Source organism: Trachurus japonicus, chromosome 17, assembly GCF_045865225.1.
Source record: "Trachurus japonicus isolate A0001 chromosome 17, Traja_1.0".
Lineage (NCBI taxonomy): Eukaryota > Metazoa > Chordata > Actinopteri > Carangiformes > Carangidae > Trachurus > Trachurus japonicus.
Window position 1 is genome coordinate 33,755,991 of NC_140923.1, and position 21,159 is coordinate 33,777,149.

A 21,159-nucleotide genomic window follows, 5' to 3' on the forward strand; every position below is an offset into this window, starting at 1 on the left:
GTGACCCGGCAGTGATGAACTACATTTAAATTTTTGCTTATTTTATGACCTATAATGGTGAAGCACCAAACATTCAAAAACAATCTCTACTTGTCCATATGAAGAAGATTTTGGGGGGTCCTATTGGGGGGGATTCTGGAGGAAGTCTGACTGCGTGTGAAGGTTGAGGGTGTGAACAAATGGAGGGGGGCAGAGGGTGGAGGCCACAGCTAGGGGAGGTAGAGTGAAAGGGGGAGGGAAAAAGGGAGACAGCCCTAGCGGCGCAGTGGGAGGACTATCCCGTGCCAGGACTTGTGGCGGCTGCAGCGGGAGCCTGGACTGGAGGAAGTGTGTTGGGGGCTGAGCAGAAACAGCAAGCAGCAGTCCAGGGACCGAGCTACAGCTTCTCGATTTTTTTTTTTTTTACCCCCACCAGCTACAGAAAAGGCCCAAGGAGAACGCCGGGTCCAGCCGGGACAAAGTGAGCTCGGAGAAGCGCCTGTGATCGGGCTTGAGAGACTGGGAGCACATTCCATCAGAGGGAAATGAGCCTCTCAGCCTGCTGTAAGCCTGTATGACGGGCTGAGGGCTCTTTGGCTCAGGACGTTACCCCACTCCTCTCTCACCAGCTCTGTTTCACAAAGGGAATCAGAGGGGGGGAAAAGAAGAATCAAAGTACTCTCTCTGTTTGGAAAAAGGTAAGGCACGGTGTCTGAACTTTTCCACGGTCAATCATTAGCAGGGAGGGTTTTAAAGTCGGGCTGGTAACAGTAGGATTAAACCTCCACACTCTGGAGTACCTTTCAACCCCATTTCCCTCCTTCTCTTTTAGCCTTTTGCTCAGTCACATTTCACTGAGTTGCTCATTTATTCAAAACAGCAAAACAAGGCACCACTCTCTTTATTTACTTTGGCGTTGAGCCATAGTAAAACCAGGGGTGTGTGCGTGCGCGACCCGTGCGTGTGACTGCATGTGTGTGTGCTGCAGGACCCTGAAGACAGAGAAGGGACTCATTCAAACTGAACAAACACTGATCTTTTGATGTTTTTTTTTTCCTTTTCAATGTGAAAGAGCATTATTGAAAGCCTTTGAGTTGACCTTCCATAAAGCTTGGCCTGACTGAGTCATTTTAGCTTTTCTAGTCTTCTTGACTTTCTCAATGAATTGTGTTGTGCAGTAGTTATAATTTGGGGTTCGTTGCTGTTGTGGGCCTCAGTGGAGACCTTTATAATGTGAAACATATGGGGCCATTCTTGTGGAAGACTTGTACCCAATAGTCTATAGAGTGGCAGAAGAAACAAGCCTACTTTGTATTTTGTTGTTTGTTTTGACTGAACTGCTGATGGATAAATGATGGAGACAAACAGATCGAGAGAGTCTGGCTTTTTTCTTAGAGCTACAGCTGCTGCGTGGTATTTGCGGCCCTAGGGCTATGCTTCTCAGGCAGCCATTGTTGATGACATGTACAAGCCTCCTTACATCACAGCAGCTACAGCCCTCTTCACCTGAATATCACTCCTTCCCTTTCACCCTGCTTGGCAAAGCAGACACACACCTGCATGGACACCCTCTTATGCACCTTTGCTTTCAAGCAGCTTGAATCATGCAGGTTGCTTCTCACATTTTGCAGGCTGCACTCCTTTGGGATTAGCTTTAATTACAGACCAAGAGAGACAGGAGAAACGTTTTTGAACTGGCAATTACGGCTTTTGTTGCCGGTTCTATTTTGAGGTCAGAGTCGCATGAACAATATCTGTCCCCCCAAGGTGAAAGAAATGTGCGGCAGAAACCGATAAGAGGCGGCAGTTACAAAGGGCTGGCAGAGCGACTGATGGATGGGGATGCTGATAGTGTGGTTTGGACAGGTGGGTTGGCAGTAGCTTGGGGATTGTGTACTGTAAGCAGAACACTGTGATCTAACCCAGGGAGGAACAGCATGGGACAGAGCACAGGGGCATTTCACTTTGTCATAGCAGTGCCATGGCCACTTGGCTGACATGTGTAAGCCATTAAAGAGAGAGAAGGAAACCTGGGGAAGGAGGGAGACTGAAAGTAATAAAGGGGCAAGAATGGCAAGAAAAAGGGGAAAGCAAAAACGATGGAGAGAATGAGAGAGAGAGAGCGAGAGTAGGATCGTAATCCATTTTGGAACGCATTCCATTATGACCTTGGGATAGAAAACGGTAATGAGGGAGTACTTTAGGAGCCTTAAGGGTGCACTGATTTGCTCAGAGCCAGGGCTGTCATTTTTATTCCCTTCAAAAAAGTGGCACAAATATATGTTAGAGTTCCAAAGTTACAAAATAAACTTGCTAAAAATGCCCGGCTCCTTTCTTCTGTGGCTTTTTTTTTTCAATAGATCTCATGGTTTTGTTTATTTCAGTTCTTCAGTAGTGAATGGGTGTCAAAGCCACAGCGTAAACACATAGAGCCCCTGACAGGAAAAGGCCAGAACAAACTGTGGCCTTGTCTCTCTCTGGGCCCTTAAACCAGCCTGTTATGTCACTGTGGACATGTTATCCAGCAGCATGAGGCGTTCGCTAGTGCCAAGTATGAATACAAGGCAGTTTGGAATAGGGGAGCTGATGGTATCAAGGTTATTAGATGGCTATTAGATGTGAACGCTAAATACCAGCCACGGGCTACGGCCAGCGGACGAGGGAAAGAAACAAATCTGTTATGGTTGTGCAGCTCCTCTCATCTGATGGAGTGGTAAACAGGAATGAGTAGTTCTTTTCTTGTGCTGGACAAAAAAATAAAGATATTAGTAAGAAATGTAGATAAATTTAGCACAAATGCTTAAAGTTAAAGTGTTTCAGTCCAGCAGTACCCCCACAGGCTCCCAGACTTCCTGAAGCATTTATGGTACTTTAGGTGTTACTCAGGTCTGCAGACAAACAGTTTAGGAGATCATTAATCTGTCCCGAGTCTCCCGAAGAGACACTAGTATTCTGTATATGTAAGTGTTTTTCTCCATTGGTGCAAAACAGAGCCAGCTCCTAGAACCAGGGTTGGATGAGCTTTATCACCTCACATTGAATTTAAGCTTGTAACCGTGGCAGCACAGCAGACAGAGCTTGTGCTGAGGTGTAACAGGAGGTCTGGTGCTGTTTTCTTTCTTTCACCTATTAATGATGGATATCAGAGAGCCCATTTTTCATTTTAGACACATAATTTTACTTTAATGGACCTATAAAAATATTCAGGCTGTCACAAAATGGAGGTTTCTGCCACAACATGTCAATCATAAACCAGAAGTTCGAGCCAAGAGAAGCAATTCAGTTTGATTTGAGAGCATGGATGGGGGAAGGGCTGTCTCGATTGCTTTCATATGTGTGCACAGCCACAGACATGATGTTTTTGGAGTTGTACTTGATTGATTTAGAAACACTTTGCATCACATACTGATTTTCTTCCCATGATCCATTTAAATGCAAGTCAATGGATTAGATAGATTTGAGTGTTTTATTTGGTGAATGCATATGTCCATGCTCCAGTGCTGCTGTTATATAACTTTTTTATATTATTTTAGGCTGAGAGTTTCACTTGTAAGTGGATTTTTTTTACAGTATCTAATGCTAAACACAATAAGAACTAATGGATGACTCAATCATAAAATATAATAGCTGCTCAGATTTCAGGGCAGTTATTTCTGCATTCTATATTTCTTCTCCCACTGTTTTCACTGTTTTTATTTTACAAATATGTAAAAGCAATCAGAATGATGATGACCACATGGAGCTCCCTGATGGAAGATACAGCTGGAGAGGCCTGTAGACATGTAGCAACCAGTCTAATCGCATAAACAAACTTTCACGTAAATGGTTGCTGAGGCTCGAGCTGAGTCGTGGGAGAGGCGTCTTATTTGTGACAGACAAGCATGTAAAGTCTTTGCTAAGTGTTGTCAATACAGCAGGCTCAAAAAATCAAAACAACTAGTATGAGGTCATTGTTCACATGATTCAGTCTGTAGGGGATGACTTGCTCACTCATGTCTAGAGTTTGAGACAGATCCCCCTGCCTGCAGTTTATATTACATGATGCCATGGTCTTTCATCTCTCGATCCACCTGCTCATACAAAATGGAAGATTCCATACCGTGTGGGCCAGGTGAAGGGTGTGGCTCCTGAAATAGAAGCAGGCTTCATCCCAGCGCTTAGATATTCCTTCCCACTCAGTCTTCTCTGTGCTTTTCGAGAACTCATAAATAGAACATTTGATTAATTTATTCTGAGCATTGTTCAGGGCAATTGAGAGAAAGGTATTTGGAGCTGGTCATGCATGTGGGAACGTGGCTGACAGCACCCACGCAGCCTAGTCAAGCTCTTACCTGCAAAATTTGGAGCTGGGGGAGCCAGACACACCCTAATCCCCCAACATCCTGACCTTAGTAAACCTGTTGCAGCTTGTACATAGCAGGCCTGGCAACCCCTTCTCTCGAATCTCTCTGCCTACCCCACTCCTCTACCAGGCTCGCTCTCACAGTGCCATGGGTGGGCTCGGGATTTGAGTTCCTTGGCACTGCTTATTCTGCCTTTGTGAGCTAATGCTGTGCCTCATACCAGGAACAAAAGCAGTCAGTGCAAATTAAAGACCAATTATCTTTAGTGCGTGCTGGGGCAAGTCGCTCGTGTTTGCTTGAATGATGAGTACGAGGAGCGAGAGGTCCCAGGAGGAAAAGGATGTTGGTTACTGCAGCGCTTCGCATGAATGATTCATGTCAATTAATAAGCCTTAAAGTGCACATTTAGTTTTATTAATGATGTGATTTATGCAGTTGTGTTATATAGTCTATTGAAGTTAGTTTAATCTTTAATTTTACTTGAATAGTTAGCTTACTTTGAAATTAGTTATCTGTTGACACCACTGCCATGAAGCAAGTGCTGCCAGCTGGTCAGCTTAGTTTGGCATGATGACTGGAAACTGAGAGAAATAGCTGGTCTGCCAACTAAATCTGCCCACCAGCACAACATGTCCAAATTTGAAAAAAAGAAAGAAAAGAAACAACATTGCGTGGTTTTTCAGTGTTTACAATGTGCCCAACAATTTCTTGGCATAAAGCAAATGAGTAAGAAGTTTCTGTGCCTGGCTAAAAGATCATCTATCTGACCTGAAAAGCTACAAAGCTGCGCACCATTTTTTCCATTTTTTTTGTTTCTTTGTAGGTAAACCCACAAAGACACATTTTGTTAATTTGTGAGATTAAGACATTCTTCTACGAAGATTTGTTTAGCCTCGTCAGCTATGGACAGGATGTTTCAACCTGCCTTTACTGTATGCTAAGCTGAGCTAACAACCTACTAGCATTAGGTCCATTTTTATTTTATAGACAACAGCGGTATCATTCTTTTCATCTCACTCTCTCTAGGAAAGCAAATGAGAGTATTTCTCAAAATGTTCAAATATTTCTTTAACACAGTTAAAACCTATTAAGACTAATTAATTTAGCTGCACCCTTTCACACCCCGGGGTCACACAGAGGTTAAGTGTTGGTTAGATATCCTTCCCATCTATAGCTAACACAGTACTTTGACACTTCCAAAACATTGCTAAGCCTTCTTGCCATGCCACTGCCCTGGAGATACACAGAGCCTAAGTACTGGGCGACCTGTTCATTAATTTCCCATTAGTCAACAGTTTTTCCTCAGAGTCTCAGGGGAAATAGACTAACCCCGCCATTAGTTCCAACAATCCCTGAGGACCTATTTCTCCTCCCACCGCCTCCACCTCCACCAACACACACACTGACTAAACACCAAGCCCTGTTTCCCCGAGTGATGACCTCTTCATACACACGGCCTCTTTCATTCCACTCTGAGGGTTGGTTTAAAACCGTGGCTACACTGTCCCTGGTTTATGGCTCCCTGCCTGGCCCCCTTCAAAGTGTTGGGCAGTAGCCTGCAGTCATTGCTGACTTAATTGATGGACACATTCTTGACTGTGGATCGTTTAATCACAACAAACAAGTGGTGTCATTCAAGATGGATGGAGATATCTTTGGCACATTTAGGAATGGGTTTCTGTTTGTGATAGTATGTGCTTGTGTGAATCCATTAATGCATGTGAGTAATGGTTGGTTTTTTTTTGTTTTTTTGTTGACATGGAAAACAGATCTTGATCAAAGAGAAGGGTTTGATAACAAAATATTTATGAAATAGAAGATTTTGTTAGGGATACAATAAGAGCTGGAACAATAAGTGATTGATTAATCAATCAGTTCATGGACAGAAAATGAAATTGAATCTTTAGGTTATGGACTCTTAAAACACATCAGACAAACATATCTTCAAATCATTACATTTTATTCAAGAAATGACAGTTCCAAAAGACAAATATCAACAAGTTAGGAATAAAACATATTAAACAAACAATAATATATCCACACTGAGTTAATGTAATGCAATCTTTCATCCAATGTTTGGTCTTTGTATTAAAGGGTGTAGGAGGTTTTGACTCATCTTTAATTAGAGCAGATGACTGATTTCATTCTACTAACACACAGAAAGAAATGTATGAAAGTTTAATTTCCCACCATGAACTTTTGCCACTGTCTTGTAGTAATTGGAAATTACACACAAGAACTTCTGTGGAAGATACTCAAGCAGAGCCTTAATGATATGGATCAAAAACAGTATTTTAAGGAGGAGGGCGTTGTTCAGATTAAGTCTGTGTTAAAAAAGAGCAACGAAAAGGATATTAGACATGAACACTTGATATGACATGAACACTTTAAGGCAGTAAAAAACCTGCAAAGAAAGAGTGCTCAAGGGCTACAACTCTGCCATTTTTTAAAATTTGCCAACAAAGATGACCTGTTTTTTCCCCAATTGCTGATCAAGAACCTTAATAGGTCGCATTATCGCATATGTTTTATGATCACGTAGAAACAGAAAGCTAATGAGCTGGAAATGCATGATAAAAGCTATAAATAGCTGTCACTTGCCTTATGGACTCATTGACTGATATGTCATCAGCACTAGTGTCCGCAGCAACACAACTGACAACCAGGACAGAGCATACAGAGATGACTAGATAAGAGAGTCATAAGGCATGTGTGTGGGTGTGGTGGTGGTGGTGGTGTGTGGGGTAAGGGTGTGGGGGGCAGGCTCTCTCCAGACCACCACCGCAGGAAGTTCATGGCCATGAGGTCACACGCCATCACTCAGGGATTTAGAGCAACTGGTTTCAACCGGAATTCTTTGAAAGTTTTTTTCTTTTTTTAATTCTTTGTCATTGTAGCTCTGAATGACTGTGTAAGTCTGATTGCTGTTGTCCAATCTTCAGATACCACTGCACTGTATCTGTCTTTGTAGCACAGATAAGCAACAATCATCCCTCATGTAAAAAAAAAAAAAAAGCCCCTGATGTTGTTTGGTTTTTAACTGGTACAGTATTTGCGACACACACTGTTGACCGTTGCTGTGCAAACAAGACACTAACTGTGGAATTGAGGTCATTCTCTAAAAGAGATCTGCAGGAAACCTGGGCACAATGACTAAAGCCAAGGACTTTGACCATCAAATATTGACTTGAGTAAAGTCACCTGCCTTAACGTTATCTAACGTCATGTCTGCTTCCATTTCTTCAACAGGAAGTACCACGATTCAGGGATGGAGGAGGGATATGAGCTCGACCTCACGTATATAACAGAGCGCATCATTGCCGTGTCCTTCCCCCGGGGGTGCTCGGAGGAGATCTACTCGCACAACCTGAAGGATGTCACGCGAATGCTCAAGTCCAAGCATGCAGATAATTACCTGGTCAGTGCTTGTTCGTGTGCTGTTCACTGTCTCACCGTGAAATGTGCTGCAGCCAAGTGTCAAAGTGCAAACAGTATTGATGTTCTGGCTGATGGGCTTTCATGGAGCGTTGACATTAAAGTATTGATCTCAGAGCGCTTAGCTCATCTTTTAATCATGATAATGCGACAATAAGTCGTTAAAACAAAAGCGTCACATGCAGTCATCTTTCTTTTGACGTTTTTATTCATAGTCTTTGTTGTATGTTCTCTTTAGATTATCAACCTCTCGGAGAGAAGACATGATCTCTCTAAAATGAACCCCAAGGTAAGCTTAAGTGACTATCATCTATGTAGTAGTTTGAGTGAATATATCAATACAAATCAGGCTGGGGAACAACAAAACAATAAGTAAGATATGGCCCAACCTCTGTGATCAGCTGTGTCTCACTAGCAACAGTAAACACCATGATATTGATTGGTAATGCAGAGGAACAGAGGATGTGGTTGTGTAGAGAGATATGATATCTGTTCACAATGTGTGATGTGTTTTCAGACCCTGGATACGGGCTGGCCGGACATGCATGCTCCACCTCTGGATAAGATCTGCACCATCTGCAAGGCCATGGAGAGCTGGCTCAACGCTGACCCTCTACATGTGGTGGTTATACACTGCAGGGTGAGCATCTGCAGGTTCTGTTGTATCATTAACCACCTAGCGTTTAGCTACTCGGCTAAACTTTCTTTTCAATGCTTCTGGAAACTCGGCCTCAAAAAAAGGCAGGATGCCCTCCTCTCTTTTTGTTTTTCTTTTTTGATACTTAATTTTTATTGCTTTTAGAAAAATATACATAGGAAAAAAGAAAAGAATAAGCAAATAAAAACAAACATCAGAAAAAGAACATGCTGGATCGCCATGTCTTTACAGATTGTTCCTGCTTCAATGTGATAGTCCTTATCCTGTTAATGTGTACACAGTCCATTTCTCCCACTTTCTGCGACATTGTTCTCCTTGAGTCCTTATCTTATGAGTCAACTTTTCCATAACGCGTATTTCATTCACAATTTTCAGCCAGTAATCTTGTGTTGGTGGAAATGGCTTATACCACTTTCTCATGATTGCTTTCTTACAAGCTGCTAACAAGATTTTCAGTAAATATCTGCCCTCTTTTATACAACATTCCCACTCATAGATACATTATAGCCCAAGATTCTGCCGATTCCTCTCTCTTTTTCTTATGTGAAAAAATGCAAATTGTGTAGAAAATCATCTCCTCTCTTCTCTTGTTTCTTTAGGGCGGCAAAGGTCGAATCGGTGTTGTCATCTCATCTTTTGTGCATTTCACCGATGTGTCAGCCAGGTAACCACCACTGCATCACTGGCATATTTCTACAGATGTTTTGCGCTGAATGTAGGATTCATCATAATGTGTGTGCGCGCCCACTCACCACTGTCAGGAAACGATAACAGCAACACGCTGCGACAATCCATGCGGACCCATTTTGTAGACCACAAGCAAAGTCATAGCTTAACCGCACCAGATTTATTTACCTCTTTTGACTTGGGGTCAAGGTGAATCAGAAAGTGAGTCAGAGAAAAGCCACCCCTTTCAAAGTAAAATAAGGAAAACCACACGATTTAAACCATGAATCACCCCATATTGAATTGCATGAATCAACTTGGAAACATGTTAGTTACTGTAATAGCTCCTGGCCAGAGTGTCAGTTTCATGAAATCTATTCATCGTGAAGAAAAACCATTCTAACCCATTTTCTAACCATTGTCTGTCAAACCAATTCTCAGAGGTCGGTGCTTTACTGAGCTCTAAAGTCAAGAAATAGAGCAAACATTTGGAGAGACTGTCTGGTGTTATGCTGCTATGTAGATCCTCTCCTCGCACAGCAGACACACTGTGGCAAAAGCACACATCGGCCTTCGACTCCTCTGCTTCTCCTAATGTTTGTGTCCTGCTGAGGGAGACCGGGTCGGCAAAGGTGACTGTGAAAGACAGACAGCAAAAAAGAGGAGTAGAGGAAGAGATAGGAAAACAATGAGGCAGATTTACAATAGAATAGATTCAGGGGGGCAAAGGGAGAGGGACAACGAGAGAGAAACAGAGCTGTGGTGAAAAGGCTCCAGCGCCTGTTGGTTTTAGGTCTGTCTGAACAGCCGAGCTGTGCACACACTCTGGCCTCTCTCTGTCCTCCTCTCCCCCTCCGTGTTTACTTAAGGCTGGCATTCTCTTCCTCTCTGCTGGAATCCCTTGTCTCTCCGGTTACTTTCACTCTTGTCAATAATGCATGTGTATGCATGTGTGTGCATGTGTGTGTGTGTGTGTATATACCTTGTCCTAATTGAAGTCAGGGTTAACACCATTCAATTATAGAGCAGAAGAGTGTAATCTCTCTGGAGTCATAATTGCCTAAAGTGTTTAATGTATCTCCCTGTCTCCCTCAAAGTGCTGATCAGGCGTTGGACCGCTTCGCCATGAGGAAATACTACGATGATAAGGTCTCAGCTCTGATGACACCTTCGCAGAAACGGTAAGACCCAAAACACAAGCACGCCCTACTGCGTAGTAACATGCGTCTAACCATGTGTTGTGGCTGGTGCTTTGTTGTCCCCACATCTCCATCCCACACACATTCGTATCCCAGAAGCACCTGGTTCAACACGGCAGTATTGGTGATGCTGTTTGTAGCTGTTTGTTGATTTTGTTACTGAAAAGCCTTGTCATTGTTGATTATTGTGATGAGATCCCATAGAAACGCGGTGTAATCCTCCCCCTCTGTATCGCTATGAATCATCATGACTGAGCTTGTGTTTTTGGTTTGTTTTGAACTAGAAGCTGTTGTGTTTATCTGAGCAAAACATTCGTCAGTGACAACAGGAATAAATGAAAACTTTAAAAAAAATAAATGTATATTAATCCCAATATGAAACGCCCCTTTTTCATTTCACAAAAGAAGCATAGTAAAGCAAATTAGTCTATTTTTTACATCTGAGAAAATAATTCAGATGTTGTCATAGTGATGTGACATGGATTATCTCAGTTTAGCCTTAGAAATCCCACATTGTTATGCAAATCCTTTCTTTCAAACTGGCCTCGAGGAGTTTGAAAGTCATGATGACGTTTACAGAGTGGAGAGGATTTAAAGCAAATAACGGTATCAAATTGCATCATGGAAAGTACAGGACCCAGCACTTTGGTCTGACTCTTCTCTATGCTTTCATGTCAGGTATGTTTGGATCCTCAACAGTCTTCTAAGTGGATCTATGAAGATCAATGCATCCCCCTTGTTCCTGCACTGCATCATCCTTCATGGGATACCAAACTTCGACGCTACTGGAGGTTAAACTCATATTCTTCACCACTTGACACAGCTGCAGTTCCCAATGAAAATATAGTCGCTTCCACCGCGACAGTGTAAAAGAATCCAGACACAACCACATCAGAGTTGGAGCCGTAAACAAGATGGAGACTTATCTGTGTTTTATATCTTTCTTTTTTTTCTCCAATACACACACATGCATGCTCAGGCACATAGAGGCACTTGTATAAACATAACTGAGGAGAAGAGACGTCTTTATGGGTTCCCAGTAAACCAATGGATGGGGATTCACACCCATGTTTGCATGTAAATTGCTGTTTTCACTAATTTTCGCCAAAACAACAGAGTTTTTCATCACATCATGGGGCTGCAATCCGTCTCACAACAACAGCTTATCATCACACGTTAGCTGTGAGCAAAACAATCTGAGAACACACTACAGTACCAGTGCACTTGTGACAAACATGTTTTGTGATTTTTCATTTTTCTTCCTGCAGTTTGTCGTCCATACATCAAGGTTTACCAGGGAATGCAAGCAGTGTATTCATCTGGAATCTAGTAAGTCGTTTACACTTGTGGCGCAGTCATTTGAACATTATTGTTTACTTCAAACAATGTGGGAAACCTTCAAAGCAATTTTCTGTTTAACTTAGTTTAATGGTGATTTTAATTAGGAGTTACTGCTCTCTGTAAATAGCTGTGATGGCTTCCAAACTGGGGCTCACACTGACTGACTCCTCTGTTGTTTTTGTTACAGTCACATTGGTTCAGGCCACAGAGACCGGGTATGCATCACCCTGGAGCCTGCCCAGCTTCTAAAAGGGGACATCATGGTAGGGAAAGGAACAAGATGCCTCAGCAGAGATTCTGACATTCTGACATTTTCATTGAAGTAATTGCAATGTTTTTGTATGTGTATCTGTTTTTTCTTTTCCTTTGTAGATTAAATGCTATCACAAAAGTGACCTAACTTCAGAGCGTGAAGTTATCTTCCGGCTGCAGTTCCACACGGGAGCAGTGCAGGGCTACAACCTGATGTTTGAAAAAGAGGACATGGAGGCTGCCAGCAAAGGTAGACTTGAAAAAAAAAAAAAAGAACAGGTCCCAACGTGCAGCCAGTAGTTTACAGCGACTCCCCTGCTCCACGCAGCATCTGCAAGGCTCTGTCTGGATTTAATTTAGACTTGGCACTTTGAGACCAATAATCTTGTTTTCCTAAACATGTTACGTGTACTGAGAGAATCCTACTCCCAGACAACACCAGTCATCTTTCCATTTCTGCATAGCAATGGCATTCCCATGTGTTTATATTCCAGATCCCAGATTTCCAGATTACGGTAAAGTGGAACTGGTGTTCTCCGAGGGACCAGAGAGAATCCCAGGTAGATTGCTAAAACTCTTCCATTTTTTTCCCCAAAAAAGTTGCTACAGGGAGACTCAGATGGAAAAGCAGACACAGTGCTTTCTCAGTTTTTTCCCTTTGTGCCGTCCTGTGCTCGGTTCCTCCCCCTCTGCCCCCTGGTGAGAAGGGATGTGGAATGCTGCAGAGGGGAAATGTAGTGTGAAGTGTGTGCTGACAGAGAGGTAAAGAAGCACAGCATGTGCTGCCCCAGATCCCCACAGGAATGAAACTAATGTTGTATGGGTCTGTGTATATGTATGTGTATGTTAAAGACCTCTCTCAAATATAACCACATAAAATGTCACAGTGACATAATGAAAGATTTCTTTCAGGGTAAATCTGTTTTGGTCTCCGTTTTGACTGTGATATTTCCCCTCAATGTTTTTCTTCAGAAAAATCATATGAGTTCAATCTACAGCAGTAAAACCTTTTTCTTACAAAAAATATAAACATTTGTTCACTTTTGCAGCCAATCTTCTGCTGCTTAGCTAAGCTAACTGCCTGTAAGCCTTCTTAACTCTTGACGAGAAATTTCATATATTTTCCTGATTGTCTAAATATTAATCTTAAGGCATTTCAACAGGAAATGTAGGAAAAAATAGTGAACAAGCAAACATACAGTATCTACAATAATGTTATTTTTGGGTCCAGGTGCTGACAGGTGGCAAAATGGAGCAGATGTTATTGTGGACTACAACACAACAGATCCTCTAACCCGCTGGGACTCCTACCAGAACATCTGTGATGGGGAAGGTACTGTTCTTACACTGCATTAGTCACCACATGACTCACAATGTTTTGTTATAACAGCGCCAGACTCTTTATTATGAATCAGATCCTATCTGAGCTGAAATATCAGTGGCTGTTTTTTATGAATGGAAAAACTATGCAGAGGGTGTTATCATGGGATTAAACTGCTTCTTTTACTTTCCTACTATTCAGTGTGTTCCCTCTGTTTCTCACATCCACAAACACGCAAACTCTCTTTTTCTCTCAGGGAATTAACACAGCGTGACAGGTCCTGTGGCCCAAGTTATTTAGGGACTGCAGTGTGATTGCATTAACATGCACACACAGTCACCATTGGGTTGGTTAATGTTGCAGTCATTGGTAGCAGGAGTTATTACTCATGAGTGGAACGTAAAGTCTTGTTTCCACCGACCCTGCCTGCCTGCCTTTGTTTATTATGGCGAGGAAAAGAATTGGAGCCGCAATCTCGGTGTAAGAAAGTCTTAGGGTTGCAGTATGATTGGTATGACAAGCAGTGTTGTTTCTGTGTGAGGGATAGGGAGGAGGAGTGTTGTTGTACGGAGTGAGTGCTGTTTTCAAAGGAAAAGCAGCTAGTTCTCAAGAAATTCCTATTTTGTTGTTTCATCAAATGAATAGGCATGCTTTAACCATCCCACACACACTGACACACACACACACACACACACACACACTCTCTCACACTCAGAGCCACCCTGTCAGGGCGTCCCGTCCTAGCTGCGGTTGTTTCTCTCCACTCAACCACAGAATTCACAACAACCTCCCAGAATAGAGCGACGTGGTGGTGGCATTAAAACACAGATCCACCCTTTCCCAGTATTCATTGAGAGTTTTTATAAGCAGCTTGATGAAAATGAGCTGCCTTTTCTTTTTTTTTTATACTTTAAAATATACCATGACATCCATATAGAATTTTACTCAACACCTCTGGGTTAGCAATTAAAAAGCAACCACTCAGAATTCATCAAAGACATCAACAAAGAAGCAATATCTCCTCTTGACTTATTCCAAAGCATTCATGTGGGATATTTACAGCCTTGTTTTCTCATGTAAACACTACGTCTGAGAGGGAAGACTGGGAGCTTTGTTGGAATTCTACATCTACTTACCACCAGTCCTGTGGCAGGCCCAGTTTGCCTCTGAAAAGGCTGTCACTCACTGGCTGCTCAGGAGGAGGAAGTCTGAAAATCCTTTGCCACTGTGGTGCTAAGGTTGTGAAAAGAAAACCTAATTTACTTCAATGGCTTTTCAATCACCAATCACCAGTGGGAGTGTGTGTTTATCTCCATGTGTGAATTAAGAGCTGAATTTTAAAAGATTGTTTTTCCAAGTTAGGTTGTTAACCTGAGTTTATTGTCAAAAGCACTGGGTCGCTGGCTTGAGTGGCTTGGCCAACAGCTGCTTGTGGAACTGAGTTGTTGCAATGTATGTATGGTTATGGTTCATGTGTAAGTGGTAACCAGAAAGAACTCATATTTACTGACTTTTTAAAGGCGCAAGTAAGTAGTAGTAGCATATACGGCAGACAGTTCAAAAATTACAATTTGCTAATTCAACAGTGACAGGCAGTGTCCCCTTCAGTCTAAATAATCCACAGACTTTGCTTTCAATTTGTAATCTTCATGGAGATCATTTCTATGGTAGGATGTAGGTATAGGATCAGAAAGTTATCAGAAATTTTAAATTTTGATTTCTGTTTTCATATTTTCTGGCCTTGAGATAGCTATCGTATGGAAATGGTATTGGCTACATGTAAATAATCAGTCCTAGAACAACTGAACTGAATTTATTAATGAAGTAAACTTTTCTATTGCTCCAAGCAAGTGAACATACCTGTTAGACTAGGAACATTTTGACTTTATGTACAGTATGTATCTGTCAGAAGTTACATGTCGTTGTTTAGTGATCCTGCATACACAACAAGCAGGAGTTTGTTCCTCACTAAACGTTTTGTGCATATAGTACTGTATGTTCTGTGCAAATAGCATACAGGGGATTTTACACAGAGCTATTGTCTACACTTATAGGCACATGTAAGAGCTTGGGCGGAAGAAATTGAGATGATGATGATGGTGATTGTCATTATGCTTAGACTCACGGCTTTGGCATTCAGGTGGTGCAGTGCAGAGTAACCGAGAAGGAATGGAAGGGATTGGGTAATTGCATAGGAACAGGCAACACGACTGGACCTCCTCCTGCGATATGAAAGCAGCGAGAGGAACAACTCGCCGCTCTCTGAGCTGTAATTGGTGGATTATTCAGGGACTCACTGTACCACACCAACCACTAGATATAAATGGTTGGACTGGTTTTCTCAAGCTCAGTGGCTAAGAGCATATTTGGTTAACCATGCATGGGTTTGTTAACGTCAGTGTAATCCTCGATAGGTAGAAAACGTTTTTATAACAATTGTGGAGCCCCATAATTGAGTTTAAGGCACATCTGTTTCATGGCGATATTGTACATGAGGACGGCAGGCGTGTAATTTCATGACACACAAGAGTGAGAGAAAAACAACTCGGCTGCTGCTATTCCTGAGAATTGCCCAGAGCTCCAAGTAGAAGGCAAAGATTGCGTTAATTAAAAAGTGTCTTTTTACAGAGTGTAAAAAGTCTGGAGCTGCAGGAATGTTGTTTTCATTCTCTGATCCTCTGTGGGCCCTCGTCCCCCTGCTCCGCAGTGGGGTAGTCCCCTAATGCAGGGCAAGAGGTCGGGTTACTGCTCTCCTCCGGCCCGCCTCCATCCTTAAACCCCGCCCCACTTGTTTACATTCCTCTGTCCTTATTTGGAGATCTCAAGGTCCCCCTTGTGTGGAGTGCAAACACTCTCACCTTCTCAGCAGAGAAAGAAAGCAGGGCCAACTTATTGGAACTCTCTTGATTTGACCCTGACCATTATTTCCTGGTGAAAAGCCATGTCTGCTCTCGTGTGTCTGCAAGGCCCTTTGTCCTCTTCGAGTTGTGCTTTACCGGAGATGGGGATTGTTTTGCGCTCTTACCTGACAGTGGTGACGAAGGTAAGCGTTTTGGGGTTTTTTTTTTCTCCTTTTGGAAACAGATGGTTGGCAGTGAGGTAGGGGGATGGAGGGGCAGGATGACAGAGGTGACAGAGACAGAGAAAGAAGGGCAGTGTCGGGGTAGAAGGGGAAAACATCTGTCCTTAAGCCTGCTCGCACCTTCCTAGAGGGAACGTTACGAGAGGGATTTGTTGGAAAACTCCCGGCGGAACTGACCTGCATGGAGGCCTGATCCGAGGCTGCTCAAGGCCGAATGCAGGGGGTTAGGGGAGGAGGAGGAGGAGGAGGAGGGGGGGCCATACATACAGGAGCTTTCTTGGAGGGGGGGAGCTTTTATCATGCGTGTCTGGTATTCGGATCCTCCAGTCATAGTTTGACTGAAAGGCAGGTACTTAAGGCGGCAGATTGTGGGAGAAGCACAGGAGTCATGTTCCAGCTCTTTTGTTGAGGAGTGACAGTGAAACAGCAGTTTCACTTACTTGGCCACACCAGGAATTCTTTTCCAACACTCGTTTTGTGTAAGTCTAGTCTTTTAAAAAAGATTTTTTTTTTTCCTAAACTGTTGTCTCCGTCATGATGGATTTGACTGTTACCTTGCAGGATGACTGACCTCTGTGATTTTCTTTACTTCTGAGGATTAAGGAGGTTGTTTGGACATATGTTGGGGGGTCAAGGGGCAAGCAAGAGGGAGTAGGGTGGCTTAATCACAGCGGGGTGAGGAATGCAGGGGTCAGACTCTGAAGATCCACCGCCATCTGACTCTTGCAGTGGTGTACAGAAGACTCGACATCTCTTATATAACCTCAGTGCACCCTGCATGCACTAGCGCCATGGCAGCTCACCTGATGGAAGAGAGCGAAATGAATGGATTAGAATGTCAAAACAAGGGATTTGAATAATCTAGGTTTTCTAATGAATCAGTGACGTGTTGCACATTTTTTTTCTGCCATTGTATCATTGTGTCCTGGGCGTTTGTAGTGTGATGATCTGTATTGTGTGGAATGCTGTCTTTGTCAGTGGAGGTGCGATTGTAAGTGTTGAGCTTTTTGTCAATAACAGATTGTGAGTGGTGGATTTTGTGGGATGATGACATGACTGTGCTTGTTCATAGAGTCTTGCGTTGTGTGTTTGTGTGCGGTTTTGTGCCACTTGTGTTTGTCTGCGTTGAGTCTGTGCTGTTTGTGTGTCCCTGTGTGTACGTGTTGCCCGTACCAGCTGACTGTATGAAGCGCTGCATCTCTTCTATTTTGCAGCACCGCACTCTCACGGCCTAACCCAGGACAAAGCGGCTAACAAGAGGAGCCCCAGCGGAGGAGGAGGAGGAGGAGGAGGAGGAGAGGCGACGCTGGGCCGAGGGGCCCGCACCACCTCCGCCACCTCCAGCCCTGACCACAGCGACCACGCCCTCTCTGTCAGCAGTGACTCTGGCCTGTCCAGCACTTCCCTGTGGGCAGACAGACCCACACCTACGACGACCACAGCCACCGCTGCCGCCACCACCACCACCACTGCTGCCACCACCACCAGGGCCAACCAGGGCCCCAGCCACCAGGAGAAGGTCCAGCTGAAGCGACTCCTGAGCGGCTTCGGTCTGGAGGACCCCTCGCTGGAGCAGATGGATGATCAAAGCCCCAGGGTGGGCATCCAGCAGATAGTCCCAGCCCAAGTGCACATCAACGGAGACCCCCGTCCCCGAGAGAGGGAAACAGACATTCTGGACGATGAGGTCATTACGGGTCACGACCTGCACAGCGTGGACAGCCTGGGGACCCTGTCGTCGTCCTGCCACAAGAGCAGCCAGAACTCCCTGCTGTCGGATGGCTTTGGGAGTCCTGGAGGAGAGGAGCATCAGAGCCAAAGCCAGCACCACCCTCACCATCCCGCACCCCCGGCCATGGAGGACTATGAGAGGGCCTACGCTGAGGCTAGAAGAGGCTGTCTGAGCTCCCGGAGCAACTCCGTGGCCTCCTCTAATCCCAGTAGTGCGCCCATGCCCAAGCAGCACGTCTACAGACAGGGAAGCTACTCCACACAGTCCTGGGTTCGCCAGCAGCAGATGGTCGCTGCACAACAGTTTATCTACATGCCGGAGGAAGGAAACGATACCGAAAGATACCCAGGGAACAAGCAGGGGAGCAGTTCACCCAAAGCAGGCCTGCCCGCCGAACCACAGGGCCCCACGAGGGACACGACGGCGGACGCCATGAGGAACACGGCGCCCCACAAGGAGCAGAAAACGATAAACAATAACAACAACAACAAACAGGACGAGGAGTTCAAATCTTTGACAATGGACATAGACAACTCCATCGATCAGCTCAATCAGCTGATCATGGACCTAGATCCCACATTTGTGCCGGTGTCGAGCTCCAACAAGAGGAACGGCGGCACGCACGTTAGCAGCTCAGCCGGCAAATGCTCAAACGGCATCAATCTCAGATTCAACGATAATAACACAGCAACCCTGACAAACACACAGCAGACAGGTAAGACAGTCAGACAGTCTGGGTGTGGTGGTGGTGGTGGTGGTGGTGGTGGAGGTGTTGAGGATGATGTGGAAGTGTGGTCGTAAAAACAAATGTATGACAGATGCTTATGAAACCAGAGCTGTTTTTCAAGCAAAGTCTGATAGATTTGGTGGAGATATAAGTTATAAATTTGAAACAAGAGCAGTTCCTCTTTAAGAGCATCAGTTTTTTTTCTCCTTGCACTACAGAGTCGACTGAACAAAGCACACCTTCTCTCCTTCTCCCACCTGGCGTGTTTTAGTGGCAGAAATAGCAGAGTGGTTGCCAGGTTTTCAGATGTTTTCAGTATGTTTCTGAGGAAGGAGCACTGTCCAGACTTGTCTGTGGTAGCTATCTGACTACAGGATCAGTATGGTACATGAACAGAGGGAGAGCAGCTGTCATCGAACTTTCTGAACATTGCCGTCTCTCTGAGTTGGATCATAGCGTGTGCATACTGAGGAACACTGAAATTTTCGAAATTAAAGTCAATGATATAGTCGTGCTTACCTCAGACTTACCCGCAGATTGCGAGGTTATTGTTGTGTGTAGAAGCATTACGTAGAACACAGACACCACCTCCTTTATGTAATGTTAGTCACCTCTAGGAGATTTTATTAGCTGCTGCTGTTGTGCAGCATTGCAGGCTGATTCCATTTGCCCAGGCTTGTTTCAATGACATGTTACAATAACAGTGAAACATTTTCTTTGTTGTTGACAGATTTGTTGTGCTTACTACCATACTAATATGCATTGTGATGACTTGTCAATCCACCAAAGTGATTTTCCACTTCATTCCTGGTCAAACTGATCCCACAGTGATATTCAAGGGGGCAGTCATTGCTTTTGAAACGCTGCAAAAATAATCGCTTAACTATTACCACCAAGACGTGCACATTTGCTAAATTACAAAATTCCACTGTCAAGTTCGGAAGAAAAATATAGCATCATATTGTTTTATTTATTTTTTTATCATTGGATTTTGTGGTGTTCCTGTTTATGTCAGGTTTGGCTTGCTCTTAAAGGTTATGAAGTTCAGTAATGTTGGCTCTAGAACAGTCGTCAGACTGTTGTGGTGCAGTAGTCCTTTGTTATATGTTTTTAGCTGAAAGCTAAGTGAGGCAGAGAAAATGCAGGAAAGCTGCTTGGATGTTAAAATCCCATGAATCACACTCCAGTACATGTACATGTGGTTGCAGGGGGGCACAGGATGGGGAGGCCTGAGGAATTTCCAAAAGAGGAACAAGTGAGCCCGGAGGCAAAGTTTTTTCCATTCGATTCCAAAGGAATACCTGTCTGTGCATATCAGCTACACACAGGTATCATTCCAAGACACACACGCTGGAGGCTACAACTTTGCTAATTCACAAATAAGCCATTGGAAGTGATGGGTTGTTTGCAGTTTATGACAGACATTTGCAATGCCTATTGGAGTCATGGCTCAGAGTCATTCTGCAGAGCTGAAGTTGCTGTTTATGATAGAGCAAAGTGTATTAAGTTGTTTTGATAATATCTGCCAAGTCCTTTCTGCACCCTTAACTGCATTAAGGAGGAGATGAGGGCAAGGCAAGTTTATTTGTATAGCCCATTTTTACAAACAGTTTGTCTCAAAGTGCTTTACATAACATCATAACAACACCCTCTGCCCTTAGACCCTCTCACATCGACTGAGGAAAAACTCATGCAAAGACATGCAATAGATGTTGTGTACGGACAAGAAAACAGTTTGCAACATAGAAAATGGGAGGACAGGAGGCCCAGCATTGCAGCATTTGTGTTTTATTAAGGGAACTGGGGGCGACCTACAACAACTGATGTGACAAAAAGTGACAAAAGCTCGTAACGACGAGGGGGTAGATCTTCATTGGAGGTCTTCACACGGTCATGACTTGCATGGGGCAACAACATTTTTGTTACATTTACTCTTCATTTAGTTTTTTTCCCCCCTCAAACAGTTTTGGCACAAAACCTGTGAATACAATACATGATAAGTCTCTTTAGTTGATATCAGACTTCATGAATTATTGTTAATTGATTAATTATTGTTGGAAAATACAGGATAATTTAACACAATGTTTTTAAATTACAATTCTAGATTAACTCATTGAGTGCCAGCCCTTTTATAAAATGGTCAGTGCCTTGTGCCAGCATTTCGGGGCATTTTGAGTAATATTTCAAGACCCACAGAATATTTTGTACTATGACTCTGAAAACACCAAATAGCTCAAACAACAATAAAACAAAAACAAAAAAACAAAACAACTAAAATACAACAAGTAGGAGTCCTACTCTGCAGAGTTGCTGCCCCCTCACCCTCTCCTACCCACCCCCTCCCCCTTCACCCTCTCCTTGCAAATGTTTGTAATTGGAATCACAATATGGCCAAGTGCAATGGCAGGAGCTGCAATTATATTT

The 21,159-nt window shown here is 43.6% G+C and overlaps 1 protein-coding gene across 1 annotated transcript in view; it reads left to right on the forward strand.

Moving 5' to 3' along the window:
- The first annotated feature begins 286 nt into the window (after positions 1–286).
- The window catches only part of LOC146971173 (tensin-3-like), a 31,904-nt gene continuing 11,031 nt past the window's right edge, over positions 287–21,159 (forward strand). Inside the window, exons 1-13 of the mRNA XM_085805318.1 lie at positions 287–677; positions 7,572–7,740; positions 7,996–8,046; positions 8,275–8,397; positions 9,015–9,079; positions 10,179–10,262; positions 10,959–11,071; positions 11,549–11,609; positions 11,809–11,884; positions 11,994–12,123; positions 12,368–12,433; positions 13,105–13,206; positions 17,491–18,723. Of these exons, the coding sequence (XP_085661444.1) occupies positions 7,591–7,740; positions 7,996–8,046; positions 8,275–8,397; positions 9,015–9,079; positions 10,179–10,262; positions 10,959–11,071; positions 11,549–11,609; positions 11,809–11,884; positions 11,994–12,123; positions 12,368–12,433; positions 13,105–13,206; positions 17,491–18,723 (2,254 nt within the window). The 5' untranslated portion in view covers positions 287–677; positions 7,572–7,590. The remainder of the gene's footprint in view (positions 678–7,571; positions 7,741–7,995; positions 8,047–8,274; positions 8,398–9,014; positions 9,080–10,178; positions 10,263–10,958; positions 11,072–11,548; positions 11,610–11,808; positions 11,885–11,993; positions 12,124–12,367; positions 12,434–13,104; positions 13,207–17,490; positions 18,724–21,159) is intronic.